At 44.1% G+C, this 22,498-nt stretch overlaps 1 protein-coding gene across 4 annotated transcripts; it reads right to left on the bottom strand.

Moving 5' to 3' along the window:
- Positions 1-825: 825 nt before the first annotated feature.
- ncoa4 (nuclear receptor coactivator 4) lies at positions 826-15,565 on the bottom strand. Of its 4 annotated transcripts, none has more exons than XM_056291401.1 (11): positions 15,419-15,565; positions 11,958-12,093; positions 9,333-9,473; positions 7,500-7,588; positions 7,150-7,258; positions 6,122-6,217; positions 4,993-5,115; positions 3,876-4,658; positions 2,577-2,882; positions 2,401-2,493; positions 826-2,210 (listed from the first exon to the last, which is right to left on the bottom strand). In XM_056291401.1, exons 1-11 carry the CDS (start codon positions 15,454-15,456, stop codon positions 2,205-2,207), a joined length of 1,920 nt encoding a protein of 639 aa, XP_056147376.1. In that variant the 5' UTR covers positions 15,457-15,565; the 3' UTR covers positions 826-2,204. The 4 variants fall into 4 exon arrangements, with proteins under 4 accessions (XP_056147376.1, XP_056147377.1, XP_056147378.1 ...); XM_056291402.1 differs by having other exon boundaries at positions 4,993-5,112; XM_056291403.1 differs by lacking the exon at positions 15,419-15,565 and adding an exon at positions 14,965-15,062.
- Positions 15,566-22,498: the final 6,933 nt, after the last annotated feature.

Genomic DNA, 22,498 nt, shown 5'->3' with positions numbered 1-22,498 from the left:
CCCAAACTGTTAAAACTAAATTCTTGTATTATTTGTGTTTAACTGTTTATGAAGAGAAAGCTTAATGTAGCATCATGTTAAATACAGTCAGCAGTCACTCTTTTTAAGCTAGTTAAAGCTAAGCTAGTCATGTTAAACTGAACGCTCACTATGTATGTTATTTAGCTCATGATAATAAAGAGACGGTGGAAGACGGGCAGGGCTTCAGCGCCTTGCCCAGAGGCACTTTTGTCAGGTTACATGGCTGTTGGAATGACTGAATCTGGGATCTGTCATGGCAATTATTTAATTCCACTGACATTAAATGAGCAAGCCAAAAACCTCTAATATTGTCACACTTTAATATGCTCATGAACAGACGCACAAAGCATAGATATTTGTGCGCTGATCAGTACAGTACAGTCTCTAATATAGGGCAATTATGTTCTCCTTATCTGATGTTTTCCAACTCGCATCCCACCAAGGCCGTTGCTCCAATTACAGTGCAGAGACTTTGCTACATTCGATGAGTTTCTCACACATTCCTCTGCTATCAGCTAACGGTCAACAATAGACCGTTATTTGCTCACATGGAGAAGACACTATATAACCCTACCTTTGTTCTGTTACATATGAACTTTAGTATATTGCTTAGATACACTTAAAGTTAAACATGTTATAGGTCATACATGGTTAAAGCTTAAAAGTAAGTAAACAATTATTTGGCAGACAAATTGCCTTTACAGATATCTGGGACTAAATACAGCCAAAAGATCACCGCTACCAGATTAATTTAATTTTAATATCAAACCAGAAACTGAAGAGAAGAACACCACAATCAGAAAATTCAATTGAATATTTTATTTAAGGGAAGGTGGAAGAGTGACAGTTATAATGGATCTATGATAGCAATACATTAGACAGCATAAATCAACTCACCAATCACACTCCAGAGCACCTCAGAAAGCACCAATGAAATGTCTCATCTCCTTTGTTACCAATCACACACTGCTGTTTGAAAGGTAGGTGGCGTTTCTAAGCAGTGGTTATCCAATCAGCGGATTTTACTTGATTAGACTTATGTTTTAGAGAGGCTGCATGGAAAAACCCAAGAGTTATTTTTACCACAGCGGAGAGAAACTTAATAGTGTCCCGAAAAACAACATATCAATAAAACTAAAATCAACCCATCTTCACAGCAGCTGTTATTAACCTTGTCTGGAGGAGAAATCCTTGGCGAGCTCAGACGGAGCGTCTTTAGTGGGCTGGCCAGATCCGATGTGGCCGCTGTGTTTAAAGTAGCTCACAGAAAGCTGGAATCAGCGATTATTTGTGATATTGTTTTAGTCTCAGAGAGAAAGCATTTAGGCTTATGAGGAAAAATTAAAATGCTCCTTTATACTGTAAACTCTTCTGAGGAGGGAAGAGTTATAGCTAAATATAATCAGACTCCCTTTTAGCTTCATCTCTTCAAACAACCACCTCACCTGCCATATTTGTAACACCCTAGAAAACAAGAAATTGTTAGAATAAGGTTGATTAAAATAAAAATCTGCTTTTATATTCTACCTGAACCTTGCGTCACCCTGGGAAAAGCTTCATGTTGGTGTGAATCAGATTATCAAGTCGTCCATCCAACACAAGACATTGACCACTTTAAAAAACACAAACTGACTTTTTAAAATAAAAAAAAAATTTTAAAAGAGGAAAAATATCAAGGTTACACCTCATTTGATATGAGACGTTGGACGGTGAATTCATGTTATTCTAAGGTTGGGCATGTTGGAGTCGAGGTCCACCGTTCTCCAGGATTAAACCAGAGAGCGGCAGAACTCTTAAAAAAAAAAAAAACCCCTGCTGGGTATAAAAAGCCCCAAAAAGGAAAAACACCTTCTAATAACTTATCCTGGACTTGATCCAAACTGAATCCCACCAAACTTGGTCCAGTTTTTCAGTGTGAGTACCAATAAACCAAATTAAAAGCAGTCAGGGACGTGAAAATTCTTCAGAAGAATCAGAACCACACTGGCAGACAGACAAAGACAGGGTCGGGTCGGGTCGGTGGACATCTGAACTGGTCGGGCTCTGGTTGGAGGGACTCCTCCACTGACGAGTAAAGGAAGGCATTTCATTCTGCTGTGCGCTTATCAGCGTTAAGTGGCTCCATGACGGTAAAACGCGAAGCATCCAGAAGCTTGGAAAAAAACCCCAACATGGTTGCAAAATCACATCTGGAAAGAAAGCAGACAGGCGGGTCTTTTACAACAGAGATCACAGACCAAACACTGACAGCATGCTTCCAGTCCACCTGTTCCTCTGAATGCCTGATGAATGGGTCAGATGGTGGAAGTGGTTTGCTACATGAGGAAAGAAACACTGAAAAACATGGTGGCGGTCAAGTGATCCCGTCGCCATGGTTACCTGTATAGGTGCCTTGTGTAGCCACTTGTCTTTGTCTCCTCCTATTTTCATACAGGAGAATAAATCACAGACTGTTGGGAGGGCCAGGCGCTCCTGTAGAGAGAGAAAACAACAGGATGTGAAGTGGATGATGGACAGGAACAAATCAACATCTTTCTCTCTGAGTATGAACTCACCTGTATCTGGCTCTTCTTCCTCAGCAGCCATTTGTCTTCTTCTGGTTGTGGGTTGGACTCCTGTCTCTCCTGACCTCCTGAGCTGCCAGTCAATGTGCTGCTGCTTTCTGGCACCACCCAACGCTCTGGCTCCAGTGGCCCCTGGAACGGGTTCTGTCCAGAGAAGGAGGAAGAGGAGGAGGTCTTGAAGTGGGAGCTGTGCTCCTCCTGGCTGGCCTTCTCCTTCCCTGGTGCCGCTCCCCAGGCGGTGAAGGAGGAGAGGGGGATTTTGGCGGGGTGCAGCCAGGCGTTCAGGATGGCCTGGACCTGAAAAGGACAGAGGAGAGTGTGACTGACAGCTCTGCTGGATCTGATCAAGTCCACATTCAGAAGTTTGATGATTAGAACATATTTTTGTTTGAGTTTTGACAGATAACAGAACACAGTACAATGGAAACTGATACAGGGTTCCCACTCTTTAAAAGGAAATAATTTTCCAGGACATTTTCCATGACTTTATCTAGATATCCATACCAGTTTTTTTTTTGTGTGGGATTCCCCCCACCTTTTCTCCCCAATTGTACTTGGCCAATTACCCCACTCTTCTGAGCCGTCCCGGTTGCCACTCCACCCTCTCTGCCAAACCGGGGAGGGCTGCAGACTACCACGCCTGCTCCGATACATGTGGAATCACCAGACGCTTCTTTTCACCTGACAATGAATGTTTCACCAGGGGAACGTAGCGCATGGGAGGATCATGCTCTTCCCCCCAGTTCCCCCTCCCCCCCGAACAGGCGCCCCGACCAACTAGAGGAGGCGCTAGTGCAGTGATCAGGACATATACTCACATCCGGCTTCCCACCCGCAGACATGGCCAACTGTGTCTGTAGGGATGCCCGACCAAGCCGGAGTTAACATGGGGTTTCCAACCGGCAAACCCCGTGTTGGTAGGCAACGGAATAGACCGTCATGCCACCCGAACGCCCAATGCCAGGCATTTTTGACATATTCAGTATTTACTAGCAGTGAAAGTCTCAAAAGTCACTAAATGGACAGCGTGACTGAACATACCACCCAGACTTCACACACTGATGTCACATCTAAACACTCAAATATATGGAGACAAATATGAAGATGTCAGCAAATGAAATAGTTATATAACCTAACTTTGCAATTATCCACAATCTCAACAATATTTCCAGGACATCTGATCAATTTTATCATTTTCCAGGTGTTTTGCATGACTAGAATAATATTTTGTAGGTTTCCATGTATTCCAGGGTGCATGGAAACCTGTGATGTGAGCTATGTTGTTCATACCTTCTGTTCCTGGTCTCTCTGGTGCAGACTGGCGGGTTTGCTGGTGGGCTCAGTGGGGGGCCGGATCTTGGCGACGGGGACTCCGTTCTTGTCGCGTCCTTCCTGTCTGAGGAGCCAGGTGCTCAGCGCCTCCCGCCCACAGTTCTCCTCACAAACACACTGGGTGTAACTGGAGCATGGCTCGTTGGCCCTGCACGCCTTCTGGACGGGAATTGTCTTCTGCAGCCAGAGATCCAGAGGGGAGGGGCTGGGGCTGGAGCCAGGGGCAGGTGGGGTTGTGGGGGTAGAGGTGAGACTAGATGTGGGCGGGGTCTTGAGGCACTTGAGCTCACCCAGGTTCTCGATCTCCAGGGCGGAGGTTCGGGTCTGACAGCACCCACTACAGTCGGCGGGGGCAGTGGTCTGAACAAAGAGCCAGTCGCTGGGCAACCATTCCGCCTGAAACGGCTTCAACACCTGCCTCCATCGCTCTGCATCTTGCTCGTTCTCCATGGCAACGGTTGCTGGGGTGATGAGCCAGTCGCCAAGCTCATCGGCCTCTGCCTGAACCTCCTCTCCACCCTTCTCTCCATCATCATCATCATAATCTTCCTCCTCCAGGGCCATGTTTAACTCTGATTCATCTATCTTCTCAATGGAGAAGGAGGAGCTAATGGTGCTGGTGTTGCTATTGGCCCTCTCCCTGATGACAGGCACCTTCTCTTTTAAAAGCCATGCTTCCAGGTCTTTGAGCTGGCCCCAGGCCCGCTGGAAATCTATAACTGCTAGGGCAGGACAGGACGACTGCAAAACAAATACACACGCACACACCGTGAAATAGATACACACACACACACACACACACACACACACACAGTTTGGCTGTTAACCAGAATTCAGGATGGAAAACTTTGCTCTGTTGATTTGATACATTTTCATTCCTTTCCTCACTTATCTCTTTGTGATTAATCTATGTTTTCTATTGACTTTGCAACACAAATCAAGTTTGTTATTATCTATGTTACTGTGTGTGTGTGTGGGGGGGGGGGAGCAGTTGCTAGATCCATGTAAAAGCACAGACCAGTAAAGCACAGACCAGTTCCACAGTTCACATGAACCAGAGGTGGGCATAGCTCACCTTGGCCTCTCTGTGTGAGATTAACCAATCCTGAGGGTTCTTGCTGGACTGGAAACCAATCGGAGTGTTGTTCACTGGACGGGCTCCAAACAGCCAGTCAGCCAGAGGTCCCGCCTCCACCTTCTGGTCAGACAACAGCAGTATTACCATAGAGACTGAACAGATAAGAACTTTACAGAACGACCACATCAGAACCATGAACAGAATGGACATCATTACATCCTGTGGTGAGATGAATGTGTTTATGGGCAATATGTGTGCTTTGTAGTAAATTTATGTCTGTACAGGCAACCAAGTCATTATTCAAACCCAATGCTGCCCATCAGCCCATACACGCACGCACGCACGCACGCACGCACGCACGCACGCACGCACGCACGCACGCACGCACGCACGCACGCACGCACGCACACACACACACACACACACACACACACACACACACACACACACACACACACACACACACACACACACACACACACACACACACACACACACACACACACACACACACACACACACACACACACACACACACACACAGTTATTACACAACCAGGGTTGATTCACCTGCAGTGTATTTTTGCTGTGTATGTATAGAATTTGCATTTTCTGTTGATATTTCTCATACTACTTGTCATGTCATTCAATAATGTATTTCAATGCATTTTTATATTTATGCAAATGGTAGAAATAAAATAGATTGGTATTAATTGGAGTGCATGATGTGTTTTGACCCATCAGAATGCTGCCAGGTGAAAACCAGGTTACACAGAGTTGTTTTTTTTTTTTTTTTACTAAACTCAACATTAGCAACATGGTGTGTTGTAGTGATGTTGATGTTGTATTAGGCTGGTTGTGTTAGTAATCTAGTGTTTTAGCCATGTTGTGCTAGCACTGTAATTTAGCATTACTGTAGTAGTGGTGTCTAGTTGTGTTGCTGTGTAAGTGCCTTAGTGTGGTGTTGTAACATTATTATAATAATGTTCTGTAAATGTTGTGTTTGGGTGTAGTGTAATTTTACTGTAGTGGTGTTATGTGAATATTGTGTTATACTGTATTGTGGAGAGTACCTCTGTAATAGTGTAGATGCATTATTATTGTGTCAGGGTGGCTGATGACTCACCTGTCTCTTGGTCGCCACAGGACAGCTCTGCTTCGGCCAGGTGGGCTGCAGAGGGTGGCCAGGGGCGGAGCTCTGAAGGCTACTTCCCTGCATGTGCTACAGACACAGGAAGCGGAGAGGAGGAAAACAGATGAGTCACCAGCAGACTGTTGAGCCTTCACTCAGTTAAATGAGGACATGAGTGGGTATGACGAGGTCCTGTTTTAAGTCTGTCGTTTACCATCCTCTGCTGTCTGACTGACAGAACCAGGCTGTGTAAGTCAAGTCAATTTTATTTGTATAGCCCAATATCACAAATTACAAATTTGTCTCAAGGGGTTTTACAGCAACACAACAAACTGTCTTTAGGCCCTCACATCAGATAAGGAACAACTTTAACAGGGAGAAAACAATAGGGAAAAACCTCAGGGAAAGCAACAGAGGAGGGATCTCTCCCCCAAGATGGACAACGTGCAATGGATGTTGCGTTTACACAATTAACAGAATACAAAAAAAAAATATAAGAACTAGTTTGGAACAGAAACCAGACTGACCATCTCCAGGTGGAGAATAAAATTACAGTAAAAATCGGGACCTCTTTCACGGATGGATCATGAGGGGAAAAAGAAAATTCTGTTTCACAGGAATGGCAGAGAATTGAGCAGTAAGAGAAGTGAGCCAGTTATTGGATTCGGTTGCCAGTTCAAATCCCAGAAATGGCTGGCTAAACCAGGTTTTGTATGGACTGACCTCCAGAGTGCCGCTCGCACGAGGGTCCCAGATACAATCAGAATACAACTGCATTTGGGCAAGTCACTTCATTTACTATCCTACCTCCACTGACTCTATTATTTGACAGCCAACTAGCTGTACAGAATAGAGCAGAATGTCAAAATGACAGTTGGTTAAACTGTTTAAGTAGTAGTGATGAGAAGTAGGTGTTTTATGTTACTACACACATTATTGCTTGCTTGTTTACAACTCTCATAGATAATAAAAACACATTCCAACCACACTTGTGTTCTGTGTTTATTCTTGGTGTTGTGTACCTGAGTGGCAATGGTCCCGAAGGAGGTGATGGCCTGCTTTAGGGAACGAGTGTCGGCCTGGAAGCTCATCTCTGGGGTCTCCTCCGGAGCCAGACTCAAGGAGGAGAGCCTGGACACACAGAGGGAGAAATCAAATACTCCCCTTCAGCGCTCTTTAAATCTGGTGCTGCTCAATCACAGTATAAATCAGCCTAAATAACAACCGTTTTCATGACATTGGACAAACCAAATTTCATTTCATTGTATCAACATTTAACAATACCACACAGACCGCCCATTTTGAGAGACTGTGTCTGTACAGTTCCTCTCCATAAAACTGCTTATTCAGGTGTTGTGTCTGTGTTTGTTACCTCTCCATACAGCTAGTTAGCTGGTTATTCAGGTCGTGGCTGTTCGACTTTTCCAGCTGATGAGCAATAACATCAAACTGACCCCTCAGCTACAGAGAGAAAGACAGAAAAACAGATGAGTGAACTCTGATAGAACTTGTCTGATAATCTCTGGGTGTCATCAGTCAAAACTCAGTTTCTTGTTTTCAACTCATATAAGCCTATTTTATGTTTATAGCCCATACCTGACCCATTAACTTATCAGTGCTTTATAGTTTCTTTCAGAGTATTTATTGTAGCTTCATTAGCATCATTAATATCATTGTGCAACATTTAGGTCAGTGTGTGACCTGCTCCCAGGAGACTTGGCCCAGTTCTGAGGGTTCTGACAGAGGAAGACAATGCTGGTGCCTTCAGTCTGTGGCTGGTAATTAACTTCACTTTAACTAGTAATTAGTTACTCTGACTAGTAAGCAAAAAACACATCAAGTCAATTTTATTTGTATAGCCCAATATCACAAATTTGCCTCAGCGGGCTTTACAGCAATACAACATCCTGTCCTTAGACTTTCACATCGGATACGGAACAACTCCCAAAAAAGACTTTTAACAGGGAGAAAAAACTGGAAGGAACCTCAGAGAGAGCAACAGAGAAGGGATCTCTCTCCCAAGACAGACAAACGTGCAATGGATGTTGTGTGTACAGAATAAAAAAATAATTTACAGAATACAACATTGAAAGAGGATAACAGAATTATAATGGATTTATAAGATATATGAAGAATATGATGAGCAGGATGCCAAGCAGTGTCCAGATGCCACCAGAACACCCTAGGACCCAAGCCACACGACCCCCATCACCATGTAGACCTGACAGGACAGACTACACATGCACACAGGGGAGACTCGCATCACATCATTCACATGCACGGGAGAAGACGCAAGAAGGAAGTCCAGTTCTGTTCTTAACATCTAGTAAGTTTGTAGAGCATTGACAGTGGCTAGTAACAAGTCTATTCCAGCAACCAAGACGTAAATTTAAAAAAAACATTATCTTTCAAGACATTATATATTCCATGAATAGCAAATCCTGCAGACTTAAGTAGGATTTGATGTGAATGGTTGGTGTCTGATAGGACTTTGCCAGGAAATATGATAGTTTGCAGTGTTTTCCATCTTCATCATAGCAGCCAAATGAGGAAGAAGGCAGTTAAAGAAAGGAAGAAAGAAAGCCACCTTTATTTTGTCATTGTATTCTTACAACGAATGTGTTCTCTGCATTTAACCTATCCTATTGTATAGGAGCAGTGGACAGCTGCAGCGCCCAGGGACCAATTGTCAAGGGCACAGGCAGGAGTATTAATCCTAACATGCCTTTTTGAAAGTAGGAGGAAACCCACGCAGACACGGGGAGAACATGCAAACTCCACACAGAAAGGACCTGGGACGGCCTGTGGTTCGAACTCAGGACCTTCTTGCTGTCAGGCAACAGTACTAACCACTGGGCCACCATGCTGAGGTGAGAGGTCAGGTAGTGGTGAGTATGAAGATGCGATGTTTTTGTGTCTAACAAGCAGATATGACAGAACAAGCTGGTAGAAGACCTTTACCAACAGATAGTACAACATCAATAAGTTAAAGTCCAGTTCAACCAGGTATTTTGGTTTGTTTCTGACAAAATAGAACTGCTGACTCTCATTCATTTGGAATGAAACCCAAACAACACTCACCTTACCAACACCTACATAGGAGACACTGTTACGCTAAAAGAAAAAGAAGGACTGGAGCTTTACCAGGTAACCAACCATCATGTGCAGGTCTTGTAAGACAGTGTGTGTTTTTCCAGCCACCCACCCAGTGGAGCTGCTGCAGCTGCTGCTGCAGAGTGTCGGCCTTTAGTTGCTCCAGCAGGTCGACCTGACTAAACAACCAAACCTCCCGACACCGTAGAGACTCCTGCTGACGGCTGATACAACTGTGGAGCTGAGACCTCACCTGGAGAAAGAGATAACAGAGAAGAGAAAGATGAGTGTTCCGCACATCGTGTCAGACCAAACAACACAGCAGTAAAACACACACACGTGCACTGTATATCGAAATGACTTTAACCAGTGTGCACATGCACGCACGTTCACCTGATGTTGAAGTGCACACGTGGTGACAGAACCACCAGAAAACACAACAGACTAGAATAGAGACCAGTACACTACAGTGCATGTCTGTGGATGAAATTATTTCCTCTACCTGCTTAAGTCTTTTATAAGGCAGTGTCTGCTGGTACCGCCTCTGTCACGTTTAACTGCAGTCTCCTATCTTAACAACAGCATTCTCATGCTAATGGTTAACCCTGATCCTGTGTGTGTGTGTGTGTGTGTGTGTGTGTGTGGGGGAGGGGCATGTGATCTGCAGCTATAGAGATAATAATGGTGTTATGAATGACCTTTACCCTGAACGCAGAAGCCACATGATGACTGCACTCCAGAAACGTATAACACGCTAGGACCCAAGCACACAGAAACAAAACACACTTATGGACAACACAGCCACACACACACACACACACCAATTCAAACACACACCCCTAATTTTTGTGTTAAGTCCTCCTGAGCCAATGTGTTTAAAATGGGATCAGAGAGAGAGACAGATGGACGGACAGACAGACAAGTTATACATGTATTGTACAGATGTGGTCAGTATTAGAGGTCGTCCAATCGGATCTGATATTCAGCATTTTTACAATTATCAGAATTAGGGCTGTGCAATATGACTATATATATCGTGACGGTAGAAAAACATCTATCATTTCATATTATGCTTTATCGTTTATTTCTTTGTGTCACAAATCCACTCTTTACGGCAACATTTTTCATCATTTTTGAGTCTGCCCATCTTTTGCAGACTACATTAATAAATTACTCTTATTTGGTTTTTACTCGCAAAGCTGTTATTGCACTTACAGTAACGTAACTTGTGTACTTATTGCCAACTCTCCACTGCTCCGCTGACCTGCATGTGTGGAGGGGCTGAGCCCCGCCCACAGTAAAACAGAGCAGAGAGGAGACAAAAAACTAATGCAACCACAACTGACAGCAAAACACAGTAGAGACTATGTTTATTTATGCTTTTTACCTAATTTAGGTGCACTCATTTCATTTCACCTCAGTGAGAGTTTCTACTAACATTTTGCTGTCATTTATGGTCGTGCTACTCTCCTCTGCTTTCTGTGGTTCAGCAAGGGCAGAGCTGCCCCCACCCACCCACCCACCCACCCACCCACACACACACACACACACACACACACACACACACACACACACACACACACACACACACACACACACACACACACACACACACACACACACACACACACACACACACACACACACACACACACACACACACACACACACCAGAAACTATTCACTGAATTTACAGAAAGTGTGCTATATCATACGTATCATTTTGGGGTTTTTGGGGTTTTTTTGGACCCCCCCCTTTTTCTCCCCAATTATATTTGGCCAATTACCCTATTATCCTAGCCGTCTCGGGCGCTGCTCCACCCCCTCTGCCAAGCCGGGGAGGGTTGCAGATGCCTCCACATGCCTCCTCCAATACATGTGGAGTCACCAGCCACTTCTTTTCACCTGACAGTTGCCTCTTTTCCACCAACAGGGAACGGGTTCGGTGCTGGTTCGCAAACCCTTTTTTGAATGGTTCAGAGCATTTCCACCAAAAATAAATTGGTTCCAAACCCGAAAAGTTAGTTCTGAACCAGCACCAAAAAATAGCCGGTTCATCGGCGTGAACCGTGGTCAGCTGAGGAAACTCAGCGTTTGGTTATCTTGGCATCTCCCGAGTTTCAGGAAAAACTAGAGAGTAGCACGAGAAAGAGTAAACTGTATGGTGAATTAGTAGAAGAGATGGCCAAGGATGGGTTCACTCGAACGCAAGAACAAATTATCAACAAGTTAAAAAAACTTAAGAAGGACTACCGAGATGATAAAAAAAAAAAGAGTTGTTCAAAAGGGGAGCTGGAAGACGTAATAATATGATGCAATAGTATTGCTTGCTAGTGGGTTTCAGTGGGATGTAGCTAATGTTTACATCTGGTGTGCAACACACAAAGTCCCCCGTTGATGACATACAACGGTTACACTAATAACTGGTCGAAACGCGGGCCCGTTCGCCACACAACACCAAGGTTCTCAGAATCCTAAATGGAACAGGTGCCTGAACCAGAGCTACTTTGGTGGAAAAGGGGTTTAGTGAAGAGTTTCGCCAGTGGGATATAGCATGTGGGAGGATCACCACATCCTGCTTCCCACCCACAGACACAGCCAAATTGTCTGTAGGGATGCCCGACCAAGCCGGCGGTAACACGGGGATTCGATCGTGATATGAATAATATCATGAACAATGTGTGTACTTCTCTCTTGTCCTACATAGACCCCACTGTATGTCTGTGTGTGTCCTCACCTCTCGGGCATTGTCTCTAAGATGGCTCTCAGCCTTCATCACCTCTGTGATGGCATCCTCCAGCTGGAGTCGGGCCTGCTGGCATTGCCTCAGCCCCACCAGCTCCTCCATCTCCGCCATCTCTGCCAAGCTCATCCTGAAGAGGAGAGAAAAAGGAAGTACACAATTAAACATTGCCAAGAACCACCAGAACCATCATAAACAGAACCATCATAAACACCAGAACCATCACAACCCTTATAACCACCAGAACCACAACCATCATTATCACCAGAACTACCACAACTATCATAACCACCAGAACCATACCAACACTGGTCATGTAAAATACTACCAATCATTCGCCTTGTCAAAAACCCAAACTCTACAAATACAGTCCATAAAAACAATCTTTTAATTAAAAAGAAAGGTTTTAAAGGTTATGAACTTTTTTTCGATACTGAAGGTGGACAGTGACAGAGGGGATATGGGGCAATGACCTCGGTCAGAAACAGGAAGTTACAGTTAGGCTCAAGCCAAAATGCAGCAGTTTAACCAGTTGAACCACCAGGATGCCGCCATATTTTCTGGACATATGATTTAAATCTAAAACATCACACAGTATTTTCTTCTCCCTCCTGACTTTGAGGTTCCTTGAAGGGCGTGTTTGATATGTTGTCCTTTAGTTTATTGAAGCTTTTCAGAGTGCTTAGCTAATGCTAACCTTTAGCTAAAGCTAACCCTTGTCTGGCAGCCAGCCAACTCCTCTGACCGACTTCAACTGCTGGTTTGACTCCACAATCTCATCTGCTCTCAAAGGTCTTATTTCAGTTCACAACATCTGATGATAAAAAAATGGCTGGTTATACTGGTGTGACAGACAGGTCTGAATATATACAGATCAGAACACAGCATCTACTGATCCCACTTTTAACCACATTTGTGATGAAAGCAATGAAACTGAAAGGATCTGCTGGGGAAACTTGAGTTTCTCTTCTGTTTTCATGACAGCCGATCTTCCTTTTCCTTTCACCGTGTACTTCTGCCGCTATCATTCCATCTGTCTGTCTACTTTGATAAGTAGTGTTGGGGCATATGGAAAATATCATGATGGTATTAGGGGAGTTTATATAACAGACATACATCACTATAACCAAATGTAAAAAATACCATGTTTAAGAATCCATCTGAGGTTCATCACATTGAACTGTTTGGTAATGTAAAGCAAAATATCAAACCAAAACTAGTTCTAAAATAATACTGCCTCGAATATTTCACACCACGTTTTGGGATACATTTTAGCGCATAGATTCTCATTCTCATTAAATTAAACAAAACTGTGCATCATGATATGAAAATATTCGAAGATCTTCCCGAGTCAACACCAGTGTAAATGATGATATTGAACTACTGCCTGGCCTTTACAGCTAGATAGATGGAAATATATTTTAAGAGCGCTGCATGGTAACATCCACTGATCTCTGGCTGTTCACAGACAACCGTCAAAAAAATATTTAGGTGTAGCAGAAATCAGTTTTTCAAACAGACAGAGTGCTTAAGCCTGGACATTATGAAGGTCTCTAACTCAGAGGAAGACATGACACACAACTCCCTTCAAACACACCAACCTGAGCGTGGCTGGCTGCTGACTCAGCCATAACACACACCAACACATTCTATCGTTTGACTGAAATGTTATTCGACATGTTTGGATCGGTCCAAAAAAACAAAAACAAACCTACCCCGACACAGTTAGCTCGCGCGCGCGCGCGCGCGCGCGCGCTCTCTCTCTCTCTCTCTCTCTCTCTCTCACACACACACACACACACACACACACACACACACACACACACACACACACACACACACACGAGCGTGGGACCGACGTCAACACACACCATCAGCGGTGCCACAGCCGGCAGGGTTGGGAACAGGAGATAATCAGCTCTGGCAAAAAACGAAGTTTTATTTCAAGGATATAGTTCATAGTTCAGTCGTGTTATCATGTCTTATCTTTCCGAGGGGAAGTCTAGCAGTTTGTTGATTGGTGATAAGGACAGGCCGAGGCCATAAACCTTCACTCTTACATTTAAAAGTGCAAAGAGCAGAAACACACAAGACGAAGAAAACTGTTGCTGCGTGGAATCGGTTTTCGTTGGGGTTAATGAGTTTGATCCTGTCGCATTTTGTCCTTATCTTTCAAGTAGGGCCAGGCAATATTATCATCTGTTATTATCATCATTTATCTGAGGAATGTGTTTTGTCAGGATGAAATTCAGACATTTAACATATTGTGATAAAAATTTCTCAGAAAATGAGGCGTGAAATATTTATGGGAATATATTATTTGAAAACTAGATTTGGTTTGATATTATACTTAACATTACCAAACAGTTCAACGTGATGAACCTCCGCTGGATTCTTGAACACTGTATTTTTGCATTTGAAAGCAGAGGTCACAATGTATATAATTATTTTGTAAAAATCCTTATAACTATCATCATGATAATTTTTCCATATTCACCAGAACTACCTTAAAGATTCAGAAATAACTGGACTGTTGTTGACTTGTGGTAGAAATAGTTTAGAGGACCTTGAATAGTTAATAGTATAAGTTATCCTGGTTAAAAACAGTCCGTCAGTGTGACACATCTGTGTTTCTCAAACGTTGGTCTCGAAAGTTAGCTTCCCCAAAGCAGTGTTCTGTTTCATTTCTTCTGTATAAATGGTGAGGATACAAGGTTATTGCCAAAATATTGAAGCGAATTCGGGGGGCAACCACAGGAACATTAAGAATTTAGGAGGTTAGTCTTTGTGGCCCATTTGCTAAAAAAAAGAAGCCTAACACAACAAGTCAAGCAATTCAAAACGGTTAGAAAACCAAGTCTTCTAACAATGTTAAACACATAACAAAGACAATAAAATAAGCATGTTGATGCATCAGCAGCTATAAAGCAGAACAGGGACCTCTGGAAAATCCACACAGAAAACTAGCAGCAAAAATGGAGAACTGACGGCAAGGTCATACCTCATACCGGCTTATATCCGATGGTACAGTGGGGAATGGTGAGTATACACCGCTGTTCTGTCCTCTGTGGTAAAACTAAAACAGAGCACCGGTTTTATTTATCTGCTCTCATGATTTATCAGGCTCCGACCACAGGCTGTGTACGTCAGCGGCACACCAGCCTCCACTGTCCGCCTCTCACCCTGCACGTACACTCGCACGCCGGGGGCCCTCTACAGGGGATAGACAGCCCGTACGGCTAAAAACTAGAAACTACAACCTAGGCCTACACTTAAAACATTATAAACACAAATAATGCTATTGGAAAATGCAACCAAATTAGACCTGAGACATTTAACGTGAATATCGCTGGTTTTCAGCGGCTTACAGCGACATCATGACGTCATGAAAATAGCTACCCTCAGCAGGACGAACAAAAAAGCGTGGCAATCTTTACTCCTTTCATTAAGCTTACCGTACTCCTTTATTTTGTGCTTTCGACGTCGAAGTCATCCGAACCTTCCAACTTGTTTCAAGCAGCGAAATAAACCAATAAAAAAAAGGTCCTGTTACCAGCCGGTAGATTCTGATGTGGGCGCGTCAATGTCAGGCCTACAGGAAAAAGAAAACGCGGCGGATGGGAAGATCTCGCGAGGAGAAACGAGAATTATCAGCGTTGCCCAGTGCTACCACCTACTGGCTAACTAGATCGACATATCGTTAGGTCAGATCAAATAGAAGACGATGGCTGCAGCCTGAGAGAAGGCGGAGTTGGACAGTCCATGAGGAGAGTCTGTCTGCGGACAACTGCTGCAAGAGAGGGGCGTAACGTTAAGGGGGGGGGGGGGTAACTTGAAGTTGTCCAAATCACACGAAATGTCAAAAATGTCAGCAGCAGACAAGGATATCTCAGTGATTCGTCCAAGGATATGTTATGGGACCTGTATAATAAAGTGTGGGGAGGGAGGGAAATTGCCACAAAGCTGGAAGGAGGCTGTTGTAGTCCCAATACGCAAACCAGGGAATGATTGTTCAAACTCAGGGAATTACAGACCAATTGCTTTAACCGCTTATCCTGCTCTCAGGGTCGCGGGGATGCTGGAGCCTATTCCAGCAGTCAATGGGCGGCAGGCAGGGAGACACCCTGCAGTATAAGCTTGTTTCGTGCGTCGCGCACTCATTAGCTGCTAATGTGATTCAACAAAAATAATAACTAAATAATAAAAATACGAAGCATCGTAACTACCTCGTTGTAATAGTTCAAATGTTTTCTCCCCTGATTGGTTGCTGTCCACCGAAATTAAGGGCGTGACGGGGGTATGTTTTCTTTGTTGAATCACATTAGCAGCTGATGAGTGTGCGACGCACGAAACAAGCTTGTACTGCTACGTAATAGAAAAAATTCCTACACCTATATATATATATATATTCACAGTAGACGGGAGTGTAATATTTTTAGAACACAAAACAAATCAACGATCAACCAGACAGTGACAGATGCGCAGAGGACAGACTGGATTATTTCAGTGTAAAACTCAATCAACAGTTCCCGAGGCAGGTTGGATTTCTTGAGCTGGTGGAGAAAGTACATCCTCTGCTGGGCCTTCTTGATAATTGTGTCTATGTTGGAGGCCCACCTTGGGTCCTGGGAGGTTGTGGAACCCAGAAATCTGAAGGTTTTCACCGCAGATACCGTACACTTGAGTATGGTGGTGGGGGGGCAGTGCTGGAGGGCTCCTCCTGAAGTCCACTGTCATCTCCACTGCTTTGAGCATGTTCAGCTCCAGGTTGTTGTGGCTGCACCAGAGAGTCAGCTGGTCAACCTCCCGTCTATATGCAGACTTGTCACGATCCCGGATAAGGCCAATGATGGTTGTGTCATACGCAAACTTCAGGAGTTTAACAGACAGGTCACCTGTGGTGCAGCCATTTGTGTAGAGGGAGAAGAGTAGAGGGGAGAGCACACAACCCTGAGGGACACCAGTGCTAATTGTCCGGGTGCTGGATGTGATTTTCCCCAGCCTCACCAGCTGCTTCCTGTCTGTCAGGAGGTTTTTAATCCACTAGCAGATGGGGGCTGGTACAGTGAGCTGGGTAAGTTTGGAGTGGAGGATATCTGGAAGGATGGTGTTGAACGCTGAGTTGAAGTTCACAAACAGGATCCTTGCGTATGTCCCTGGGAAGTCAAGGTGTTGGAAGATATAATGCAACCCTATGTTGACGTCATCATCCACTGACCTGTTTGCTTGGTAGGCAAACTGTAGGGGGTCGAGCAGGGGGCCTGTGGTTTCCTTCAGGTGGGCCAACACCAGTCTCTCAAAGGATTTCATGACCACAGACATTAGGGCAATGGGCCTGTAGTCATGTAATCCTGTGATATGGGGTTTCTTGGAGACCGGGATGATAGTGGAGCTCTTGAAGCAGGAGGGGACTTAATACAGCTCCAGTGATCTGTTGAAGATCAGTGTGAAAATGGGGGCCAGCTGGTCAGCACAGACTTTAAGACAGGAGGGTGACATGCCATCCAGGCCCGGTGCCTTCCTAGTCTTCTGTTTCTGGAAGAGCTGGCGCATGTCCTCAACACAGATCCTGAGTGCAGGTGGGGGTTTGGTGGGGAGGGGGGAGTGGCTGGCAAGGAGTGCAGTTGGTTGTGTATTGTGGCCGGAGAGGGGGAGAGGTGTGAAAGTTTGCTTTTGAAACCTGCAGTAAAACCCATTTAGGTCATCAGCCAGTTGATGGTTCCCTGCAGTGTGGGGGGATGGCCTCCTGTAGTTGGTAATGTCTTTAAAACCTCCAGACTGGTTGGCAGAAAACCTGTTTTTCAACTTTTCAGAGTAGCACCCTTCTGCCACTCTGATCTCCTTTGTGAGTGTATTTCTGGCTTTGTTATACCGGATCCTATCTCTACTCCTGTAGGCTTCTTTGACCTGACAAAGCTGCCCGAGTAGGGCTTATTGTTGTTAAAGGTACAGAAGGTTTTGGTGGGTACACACATATCCTGATAAAAGCTGATGCAAGATGTCACGGTGTCAGTAAGTTCATCCAGGTCTGTAGATGCAGTCTCAAAAACACCCGAGTCAGTGCAGTTGTGAGGCAAACTGTGAGGCAGCTCCAGGCCTGCCTCACAGTTTTAACCACAAGCTTTGCAGATTTTAGTGTCTGCCTGTAGGTTGGGATAAGATGAATCAGACAGTGATCAGAGAGGCCCAGGGCTGCATAGGGAACAGAGTGATAGACATCCTTTAATATTTGTCTTGATGCATGCTCAATAATCCAGGTAAGAAAATCAAAGAAGGTTGAATCAGTTCATCTGGATAAAACATTTATTGACAGAAATGTTTCATCACTCAACAAAGTGACATCTTCAGTCTAAACTGACTGCAGGTATCCCCACCCTTATAAACAACAAAGTACAATGCGGTGCCTAACGACTGCAACCAACGACCAGTTTCATATGCAAATATGGGTGTGACCACTGATCATGTGTACAATTCACATGTGATTAGGGATTGCTGCAGAGACATGGATGTGCTATGGGTTCTCCAGTCTCATGTCGTAGCCAACTTGTATATGGAAGAAGTGCAAAAGAGAGCTCTGATGTCCTATCCAGGGACACACCACCTAGCCATTGGTTCGGATTTGTGGACGACACGGGTTAAAATTAAATCTCAGGATGTACCACGTTTCACTGACCACATTAACTCTATGGACAACCACATCAAGTTCACCAGGGAGGATGTGAAAAAACGACAGGTTAGCCTTCTTAGACTGAAATTGCAATTGGTGATGTGGGACCCTTGATTGTTGATGTTTACCGCAAACTTACACATACTGATCAGCACTTAAGGTTTGACTCTCCTCATCCACTGGAGCACAAACAAGAAGTCATCAGAACACTGTACCACCGAGCTGACAACGTCCCACCAACACAGCAGCAGGGGAAGGGGAGAAATCCCACATTAAACAGACCGTGGTTAAGTGTGGTTATCCTAAATGGGTATTTGTCAAAGCCAGGAAGACACACAAACAGTGCACCAGCCAGTCGAAGAGAGGAGGACAACAGCTGCCTAAGTGTAAACCAGTGGTGATTCCATATGTGGCAGGAGTTTTGGAAAAGCTACTACTACTACTTTCGGCTGCTCCTGTTAGGGGTCGCCACAGCGGATCATCCGTTTCCATTTCTTCCTGTCTTCTGCATCTTTCTCTGTCACACCAGCCACCTGCATGTCTTCCTTCACCACATCCATAAACCTCCTCTTTGGCCTTCCTCTTTTCCTCTTCCCTGGCAGCTCCATATTCAGCATCCTTCTCCCAATATACCCAGCATCTCTCCTCCACACATGTCCAAACCATCTCAAGCTTGCCTCTCTTGCTTTGTCTCCAAACCATCCAACTTGAGCGGTCCCTCTAATATAATTATTCCTAATCCTGTCCTTCTTTGTCACTCCCCGTGAAAAATTTAGCATCTTCAACACTGCCACCTCCACCGCCACCTCCTGTCTTTTTGTCAGTGCCACTGTCTCCAAACCATATAACATAGCTGGTCTCACAACCATCTTCTAAATCTTCTCTTTAACTCTTGCTGGTACCCTTCTGTCGCAAATCACTCCTGACACTCTTCTCCACCCACTCCACCCTGCCTGCACTCTCTTCTTCACCTCTCTTCTGCACTCCCTGTTACTTTGGACAGCTGACCCCAAGTATTTAAACTCATATGCCTTCGTCACTTCTACTCCTTGCATCCTCACCATTCCACTGCCCTCCTTCTCATTCACGCATAGGTATTCTGTCTTGCTCTTACTGACTTTCATTCCTCTTCTCTCCAGTGCACACCTCCACCTCTCCAGGCTGCCCTCAACCTGCACCCTACTCTCGCTACAGATCACAATGTCATTTGCAAACATCATAGTCCACGGAGACTCCTGTCTGATCTCCTCCATCAATCTGTCCATCACAATTGCAAACAAGAAAGGGCTCAGAGCTGATCCTTGATGTAATCCAACCTCCACCTTGAACCCATCTGTCATTCCAACCGCATACCTCAACATTGTCACACTTCCCTCATACTTATCCTGCACCACGTCTACATACTTCTCTGCAACTCCTGACTTCCTCATACAATACCATACCTCCTCTCTCAGCAGTTGTCTCTATGTAAAAGCCATTCTCGAACTTTCGGCAATGAGCGTGTTCTCGCTAATATAAGCTGCCAAAGCACACCATCGTGATAACTACAGCCTCTGAGTGGCATTCTTTCATGGCATGAGTGGCATTCCTCAGTCAGATTGTTCTACTGAGTTCTTAAACAGTCCGCTGCCATCAGTAAAAATCTCACGTTTTCATTTTACAACTTCAGTTCTTTGCCATCAACAAAGGCTCTTGCTCAGCAGAAATATGCCCTCTTTCCTTGCCATTTCCACCACTGGCCAGAGCCAACTCCGTGCATTCTTGTCAAATGTTGTTAGATCCTCCTTGAAGTGCAAACCATTTCTCTTCAGATATTCACTCTCTTTCGCATGCCTCCATGCAGCCCTGGCTCCAGGGCAAAATTGTTATTAGGGGGCGAGAGATATTAACATGGAAAATTACCAATCTGACTACCATCAAAGGCACCCAAACAACATATATATATATATATATATATATATATATATATATATATATATATATATATATATATATATATGAAAAAACATCGTAACTACCTCGTTGTAATAGTTCAAATGTTTTCTCCCCTGATTGGTTGCTGTCCACCGAAATTAAGGGCGTGACGGGGGTATGTTTTCTTTGTTGAATCACATTAGCAGCTGATGAGTGTGCGACGCACGAAACAAGCTTGTACTGCTACGTATTAAAAAAAAATCCTACGTCCATATATATATATATATATATATAATTTCACAGTGGACGGGAGTGTAATATTTTTAGAACACAAAACATATCAACGATCAACCAATTAAACAATTTGCAGTGCTTATAGCACAGGTAATTGTAAGTTCGTCTTTTTTTTTTACTTCAGCATCTGTTAGTTAATTAGCTGACTTTTTTTTGAGCTGAACTCTGCACAGGGCAGGCGTTCAAAAGTGAAGCTGACAACACCAAACAAAATCCATCCATCCATCATCCAAGCTGCTTATCCCAATCGGGGTCGCGGGATGCTGGAGCCTATTCCAGCAGTCATTGGGCGGGCAGGCGGGGGAACACCCTGGACAGGCCGCCAGGCCATCACAGGGCCGACACACACACACATTCAAACCTAGGGTACAATTTAGTATGGCCGATTCACCTGACCTACATGTCTTTGGACTGTGAGAGGAAACCGGAGCACCTGGAGGAAACCCACGTAGACACGGGGAGAACATGCAAACTCCACACAGAGGACAACCTGGGCCGACCCCAAGGTTGGACTACCCCAGGGTTCAAACCCAGGATCTTCTTGCTGTGACGCGACCGTGCTAACCACTGCGCCACCCAGAGTTGTAAAAATGTACAATAAATATCAGTGCAAACTTTTAATTAAAACATATCTACAAAATATTTGTATAAAAAGCTATTAATAATAAGGATGTGAAATAACGAGTATGTGCAACTGATAGGGAGTGTTTCAGTGATGGTTATCTGATGCAGGCCAGCATTCTATAAAAAAGTCAGAATTTATCAAAATCATCAAGATATAAAATTCAACACTGAACAAAACCATCAAGACAACATTTCTTGAACTGAACAAGTCAAAGCTCTATAAGAAGATAATCAAAAATTAAACAAAAAACCATAGGCATTTCAGGGAAGAAATTCAAACAAGAGATGAACATTCAAAGATATGGTGAACATTCATCCCTCTGATGGCTGGCATGGGGACGTCTGACAAAAATAATCAATGACAACATTGGGAAACAAACAGTGACCAAGACAGATTAATTATACAATAGCATTAAATAAAAGGTACGCTCTACATGTTTAGGCTTGTCAATTACATATAAAAACACGTGTACACAGGTGACCATGCAATAGATATTTGGGCAACAAGTACTGTTAGACATGGATGTCCGGGATTACTAAAGCACTCTTACATAGTAAAGGTTATTTGAAAAGTGAAACATACATTTGGCCACCAAACGTTTAAGTACAATCTATGTATAAACCGTCTGGTATCTGTAATAGTCAACAGGAATCACGCTAATCGCGTTACGGCGTGGTTAATCAGTAACGTCAAACACAAACCCATGAAGAGAGAAGAGAGCCAGCTGGCCAATCGAGAAGTGGGTTTCTCCTTAATACAACCATGACATCTATCCGCTCTCAGTGCACACAAAGGATGGACAACAATTAGCTTGTAATAAAGCGTATACTGCACGTTAACTTTGTGAAATATTACGCCATATTATCAATATTAATTTACCGCCGTTGCATGGACACTAGCAATACATCCGACGTATAATTTTAGTACAAAACGACTGATTGTTAAATTAAAATGTACGCACTGCTGCGGCTACTAGGCTAGGCTTACGTGGCTACTACAAACAAGTGAACTACTTCCTCTCGTGTCTTGATGCAA

Source organism: Lampris incognitus, chromosome 13 (genome assembly GCF_029633865.1).
Source record: "Lampris incognitus isolate fLamInc1 chromosome 13, fLamInc1.hap2, whole genome shotgun sequence".
NCBI lineage: Eukaryota > Metazoa > Chordata > Actinopteri > Lampriformes > Lampridae > Lampris > Lampris incognitus.
This window is presented reverse-complemented; position numbering and strand designations above follow the sequence as displayed.

Coding starts and splice junctions, on each gene's coding strand:
- ncoa4 (XM_056291401.1), bottom strand. CDS start 15,456: ATGACTTCGACGTCGAAAGCACAAAATAAAGGAGTACG. Junction 7,259..7,499: donor CTAACTAGCTGTATGGAGAG/GTAACAAACACA, acceptor CTGTGTGTCCAG/GCTCTCCTCCTTGAGTCTGG. Junction 5,116..6,121: donor CTGTGGCGACCAAGAGACAG/GTGAGTCATCAG, acceptor TTGTCTGACCAG/AAGGTGGAGGCGGGACCTCT.